This window comes from Salmo salar, chromosome 13 (genome assembly GCF_965601325.2).
Source record: "Salmo salar chromosome 13, fSalSal1, whole genome shotgun sequence".
Classification (NCBI taxonomy): domain Eukaryota; kingdom Metazoa; phylum Chordata; class Actinopteri; order Salmoniformes; family Salmonidae; genus Salmo; species Salmo salar.
Window position 1 is genome coordinate 84,413,049 of NC_138303.1, and position 7,036 is coordinate 84,420,084.

A 7,036-nucleotide genomic window follows, 5' to 3' on the forward strand; every position below is an offset into this window, starting at 1 on the left:
ATAAGTGAAATAATCTGTCTGTAAACAATTGTTGGAAAAATTACTTGTGTCATGCACAAAGTAGATGTCCTGACCGACTTGCCAAAACTATAGTTTGTTAACAAGAAATTTGTGGAGTGGTTGAAAAACGAGTTTTAATGACACCAATCTAAGTGTATGTAAACTTCCGACTTCAACTGTACATGTGTAAATACCCTTGCAAACTCTGATGGTGAAATAAGATGTATTTTTCAACTCAAGGGAGGCAGCAGTCATTTTAGGAGGCCAGCCAACACCTCAACCCTGAAGCAATTGTGTGCCAGAAATGTATTCCATCACACAGAACAACAAAGATTTCTACTACTGATCATATTTTTGATAGCTAACATGCCCATTTCGGTGTGCATTTGGTGATAAAACAGATAGAAAACAGGTGTTTAGTACCTTTACCTTTTCCATCTTTCCTGCTGCTCTGATGATGTGCTCTCAACTCCTCTGATTTGCAGAAATCAATACTGGCATAGCCAGGGTTGTTCCCCAAACCAGTCATGCCTCCCCCAACTGCCCCACTGTGGACGGATGTGAAGACGTTGTGGGGGACGGTGGCTCCCCCCTCCAGTCCAGTCTGAGAGCTGTCCTTAATGTCCAGGTCCAGATCAATATAGTTAAGGCCTTGTACAGCAGACCCAGAGGATGAAGCCTGGGCTGCGGGTGCAGCAGGAATGGCACATTGAGACATAGCTGCCTGTGCATTCTCCCACGGTGAACCCCCCTCTAGCCCTCCGTGCCGATGAGGCGAGGCTGCCTGGGCACTCTCCAAGAACAAGGAGCCTGAGGAGGACAGGTGGAAGGGGAGAGAGGGAGGAGTCATGATGAAGGTCTCAGAGCAGTGGCGTCTCCGTCCCAGTTGGTCGCCCCTGTCAACCCTGTCTCTGGCCAGCCTGCTGCTTTGGTTCTGGGCAGGAGATGAATAGGACTTTTCTGAGGGAAAGACCAAGCCTGGTTCCTGCTCCATTGATGATTTTTGGGCAGCGTGCATGGCAGGCGCTGCAGGGTTAGACCCTGAACCCATGCTGAAGGCCATCTCTGTGTAGTCTGTATATGACGTGGGTAAGTCTGTTGGTACTGCCGCCCAATGCCCACCTACATTGCCCTCTGCTGCCCTAGGAGAGGGCCTACTACGGGCCAAAACTCGGGGCTTCGGGGCGATGGCTGGGGGCAGGCTGAAAGGTGATTTAACAGGGCTCCGGGGGGATGGGCAAGGGGAGTTCCCCATCCCCAAGTCCATGTTGACGTACTCAGCAGAGGCAGCCAAGGCAGCGGGGGTGGCCAGAGGTACAGAGAAGCTGCGGGGGAGGTTGGTGGAGCCACTGTGGCAGAGGGCTGGACAGTGCAGGGGCCTCTGGGTTCCATGGGTCACTGACAGTCCATGCTCTGGCCCCCACTGGTCTCCTCTCCTACACCCCACGTCACCACCCCTGAACACAATGCTGACATAATCCCCAGGGCTCTGAGGCACTGTGGGAAGGAGATTCTCCTTAACCCTTGGCAAAGTGTTAGCTTTAGACATGTCCACAGACACACTGAGGGGACGAGGCTTCATCTGCTGTCCCCCTGGGCCATGCGATGCACGTTTTTGCTGGTAGGATCCGTCCTTTGAGCGTGCTCCCCCATTCCTGAACCCGCCATTCCTGAACCCTGGCCCTGTTCTTGTTAGTTGTAGCCCTCCCCCTGTTGCCACTGATTTGGGCCTATCATCCAGGCTCTCACTGCTAGCTGAGCTGGAAGAGAAGGAGGAAGAGGAGAGGGAGAGTTGACAGCCTCCTGCAGGGCCAACTGTGGCTGTGTCCCTCTTGCTGTAGCCCACTTGTCCACCTCGATTTCCAGGACCGTCATGGTCGTGATGACCCCTCTCCTTCCTTTTCCCTTGATCTAAGTCATCTTCGAAGCGTGTGGAGAGTGTGTGTTTGTAGGATCGTGGCAGAGAAAAGTAGGAGTAGACCATCTTGGGTTGTAACTGGTTCTGTTCAGGTTGGGAGGGGGGTGTGCTGCAAGCTGAGCGGATGCTGATAGGAGACATGTTCATGTAGTCACTGCCAGCTCGGCTCTCCATGCTGCCCCTGCTCCCCCACATGGCCATTCCATGCAAGTCTGGGGAGCAGCTGCTGTTGGGGGACATGACCATGTAGCCCTCTGAGATAGGCAGGCAGATGTGCTCGGGGGGAGACACACTATTGTTGGGAGTCATGGCCATGTACTCATCATCAGCCCCAGGTTTGGCACCGACGTCAGACACGGCCACAGACAGAGAGAGAGAAACAGGAGAAGCCGTCACTCCGGGTAACATGGCCATGTAGCCACTGTCCACTGGTGCCCCTCCTCCTCCTCCCACCTCTCCTCGGACCCCATCAGCCCTCGCCCGGGTCTCCCCAACCACGACCGCCATTGCCGAGCCCCCTGCTGCCGAGCCCCCTGATCCACGTTGTGACACAAAGGCATCCCTGCTAATACTCCGCGACATGACAGCATACTCTTCGTCCTCATCCTCTTCCTCTTTCCTATGAGGGGCCAGGCGTTCGTGGGCAGCCAGGGGCAGGGAGGCCCTCTTGCTGAGGAGTCTGCGCTCTGCCTCACACTCCCTGCTGGAGGAGCGTCGCAGCATCCTGCGGCCCTGAGGACGCTGATTGGACCCAGGGAGGCTCTCTCTCTGGCCCATCACTATGTAGCTGGAAGAGCTCTCTCCATGAGCATGGTGTCCCATCCCCCCATGGGACCCTCCTGGCAGACTGGGGACAAGCAGGGAGTGCTCTCCTGGGCTAGAGCCATACTCGTCTGAGGAGCCATAGTCACTAGGGGAGCCCGACACAGAGACTCTTTGAGGGACACGGGTGTAAGAGCAGATCGCTACATTTCCCATTGCCCCTCCGACTAGTCCACACTCTGAGCCATGACCAGAGCTGGAAGAGAGGCTTGGGGCTGGGGAGGGGGCTGGGTTGGGGCTGTAGCGGGCCAGGCTGAGAGTGATCTTAGCTGGGGTTGGAGCTCTTGTGGGCTTGGGTCTCAGGGTGGGTGTAGTGGAACAGGATCCATTCAGGCTGGGACTGGAACTTGCCCATGCCCCCCTGGCTCCACCTCCCCCCTCCTCCATCCTTCCCCCGATGCTGGCTGTACGCGCCCTGGGGAACCCGTTGCGTGGTGTGGGTGAAGTGCTGGTGCAGCTGGCCCCGCCTGCTCCAGGGGTCTCGGTCCGGGATCGTCTGCCGAAGCCCACCTGGCTGGGGGGTAGGTTGGGGTGGTGGCGGCGGGTGGGGACACTGATGGGGTTGGAGGCGGTGCCACCTCCAGCTGTAGCTCCCACAGACTGGGACTTACTGCGCTGGCGGAACTCCTCACTCAGAGCCTTCATGGCCTCCAGCAGGGTCTCGTGCATGTTCTGGGCCACCACCGAGTCCTCCACCTGCATCCAGAACTCCCCAGGCCCCGTCATGGCCGAGCGGCCCACTTCGATGAAGAAGAAGTTCTCAGAGTGGCCGCAGCGACGCACATTCATCAGCTGTAGGACCACAGTGGCCATGTCAGAGTTGAGCTTGACGAAGTTGACCGTCTTGTCGGTCAGGCACAGCCGGTAGATGCCCACTAGGTTTCTGGCCTGGCCAAGCCCTTTAGGCCACACCTTGACCTGCCACACCTCCTTAAAAGCTGGGCCTGGAGGAGAGGGGAGTCCACACTCCCCACCACTGCCACAGTTCTCTGGGCTTTTACCTGCAGAGAATCACAACAAAGACACATATCAATACACGGCAAGACAAAAAACTATGCAAAGAGATATACATTGTAGAGACAGAGAGAGACAAACACAGAGAGACAGAACATTACGACGGTTGACAGACAGGAGACCAAAATATTGTATACAACATTCCTATATTATCAAAGGTCAGAAGGAACGTCAGTTGTAGCACATACAGCACATTTAGGAACACCGCACCCTAACTGGCTTAAAAATCGCTGTCCATGTGAGAGACACATTACTAGCCCCATTATTCATGCAGGCAGGTGTTGTTGCATGAATGCATTCATAAAAAACTATATTTGAAGACAGTATCATATAACAAAAACACTGCATGATGGTTAAGAGCATGTGGTGGAGTGACATTTAATATTGTGTGAATAAGGCATATTTTTCAAAACCATTTCTTTAACATTATTGGGTTGGTGCAATAAAGACTGTTTATAGTCATGAAAATTATCAATCTTTATAACCTACAAGGTGTCAATACTCTAATTACAGGTTATTACAATGTTATTACTGACAATCACATTGTAACTCCAGATATGTTTCATCTAACAACATTCATGCTCCACTCAAGAAACCAACATATGTGTTAGTATAGCCTTGTTCTCTATACTGTATCTTAAATTGGGTTGTTCCACGAAATGAGTGCCTTTTACGTTTTCAATTGACATGTAAACCCTGTTACAGTCAACCCTGTTGATTTGTTTCGGCACTTACTATAGTCACTTTTTTATATTTAACCTCTTGAGATGGAAAAAACGTGTTTCTTATTAAGTTGAACATGTGCTCTTTGACGATGTTAAAATTAGGTGAAATCAAACGTTTTTGGGACCAAGTTACACTACTTAAAAGGTACCCAATTAGTGGAATGACCCAATTACATATGCCTATATAAATAGAAAATACAATAACTACACCCTTACAATAAAGACAAACGTAATGTTGAGGAAATGATGTGCCACATTATTACAATCATTATTATGATTTTTTATATCATATTACTACTGAAACGATAGCAGAGGGAGTTAGTGTCACAGCATAACAACCTACTGTAAACACGACGGAAACGAATAGAACCCCGTTTCCAAATGAAAACACGGAGATGCTGCGGCTCTCCCCCATGCCAGCCAACGCCATAGCACAGAAATGTAGGTTATGCGCACGACGTGCAGAGTTGTGTGTAGAAAAATAAAAACATACAGCGGACTACTCGGCTGCATCCTCTGCAGTAGCCTAGACTATGCGCTATGAATGATGGCGTCCTGCAGCCTATTTGGTCGCGAATAAGAATACAAATATTCCATATGCTGGTTCATGCACGTTTGCAATAATGTTGTAGGCTAACCTGCAGGAAAATTAAAATGATGAAAAACATTATTATTATGGTTATTATACTGCTGAGACAGAGGGCATGCAGCAGTGGTCCACCACCCCATTTGAACTGCTATGCACCTGCTCATAGGATAGGCCTATATGTTGATTACTAATAGCAATATTCTGTATTCAATGTACTATATACTACAAAGAGCATGACACGTGTGATGGGCTATAAAGGATACATTAACATGATGTCGCGTTACAGATGTAAATGTCAAATGGATGTCAATCCAGAATGGCTAGACCAACATTGGCCCATGCAGACTAAACGCGCAAGGGGAGAATTGAGCATGTATAGTAAACCCTTGTACTATGCCTTACATTTCCACTGAAGGTCCAGCATGGCCTGGTACCATTCATTCTGGACCTCCTCACTGTCAGCTGCAATGGCAAAGCTCTCCCCGCGGGTATATATCACTATCATGTGCTTGTTCTTGGAATCCGCCCGCTTGTTGATGTTGAAGCAAGTCTCCAGATTCAGAGCTTTTTTCGGGACAGGTGACTTGCTTTGGAATTTCTTCTCATTCTCATAATATTCTAGTCGGGCAGGGCCCTGTTCCGATGCATCTCTCAAAACGAAGAATCGCCGGTGCATAGATTTCTGCTTGCGGAGATACCCGCTTTTCCGAACGTCCTCGTAGCTCTGCTGCTGCTGTAGCAGCTCCGCAGCCTGGTTCTCCATTACTAGGCAGGTCTCTTGTTTTGCTTGCTTAAAATCACCCCCACTAAAACGAGCAGGCTATTAATTTATTATAGCCACATTACTATTTTCCTTCTCATCGTATCCATATAGTGAAGCATCCAACGCGCGTGCGTTCAGAAAAACCGAGCTAATTTGAACATGTGTTATTTCTATAAATCAACATTTTCCCCCGTCTGCGAGCACACATAGACTGGCACATGCGGCGAGTGACGCCTGCACTGCTCCCTATAGCCAGCCTATGCTGCTTGCTGGAGTATTATGCCCACTCCTACTCAGTCTGTTTACTGTAGCCTGGCCTACTACTACTCTGCATTGACTGTCACATTGATGCTCCTCTATGCATGTTCATCTGCTGCACACTTTTATTGAAACGTCAGTCAAATGACTGTTTGGGTCTTGAGATTGATAGTGGGGCAAAACTGAAAGGACATTACGTTCAGTTAAGGTTAATTATCATAAAATACAGGATCTCGGGTTCTTGTTTACTGTAGGCCTACTAAGAAAACAAATATTGGCTAGTTTATTTAGGCTATCACAAGCCAGTGATCGCATGTTTTACCATCGATTGACTGATCAATAAATATCCATAAGTTAGCCAATTAGGCTAAGTTATGTTCAATTTAGCCGTTATATGTACTTACAGAAATAAACCTCTTAACTAGTCAAAAAGAGAAAATAAGACCAGACATCTACGGATTATATTTTTGTGAGCCATATCATTCAATTTCTATACCTAACATTTTTTTAATATTCAATGCGGAATCCCTTCTGACCATTGACAGATTTATCCAATCATGTTTTCATCGGAGCGTTTGCGACACCTGTTGGTCACTCCTTGTATGGGTTTGTATGGGTTTTGCACATTCTGTGGGCTATGCATCAAGCAGCCTGCACGGTAGTCAGCGCTGAACGCAAAAAGATTGATGCTGATTCAGCACCCACGGCCGTGAACAGCGCCACGTCAGTTTTTCAACGTCATAAATGTTAACAGCGGTGCGGTCAACGCTTCAGCACCATGAGGATGAACACCTCTGCGGTCAGCTCTTCAGCACCACGTCCGTGGACAGGGCTGCGGTCAACAATTCAGCACCATGCCAGAGTTTTCACACCCAGAGGTCCAACAGGCTAAGGGCCTCTTTACACCACATAACTTTTGAAGACACAAACTATGTCCAGGAGAGATA

At 49.4% G+C, this 7,036-nt stretch overlaps 1 protein-coding gene across 1 annotated transcript; it reads right to left on the reverse strand.

Annotated features, from left to right (window-relative positions):
- Positions 1-361: 361 nt before the first annotated feature.
- Positions 362-6,060, reverse strand: LOC106567885 (insulin receptor substrate 1-B-like). The gene is made up of 2 exons (XM_014137742.3): positions 5,471-6,060; positions 362-3,741 (listed from the first exon to the last, which is right to left on the reverse strand). The coding sequence occupies exons 1-2, from the start codon at positions 5,829-5,831 to the stop codon at positions 362-364; spliced, it is 3,741 nt and encodes a 1,246-aa protein (XP_013993217.3). The 5' UTR covers positions 5,832-6,060.
- Positions 6,061-7,036: the final 976 nt, after the last annotated feature.

Coding starts and splice junctions, on each gene's coding strand:
- LOC106567885 (XM_014137742.3), bottom strand. CDS start 5,831: ATGGAGAACCAGGCTGCGGAGCTGCTACAGCAGCAGCAGAGCTACGAG. Junction 3,742..5,470: donor GCTGGACCTTCAGTGGAAAT/GTAAGGCATAGT, acceptor GATTCTCTGCAG/GTAAAAGCCCAGAGAACTGT.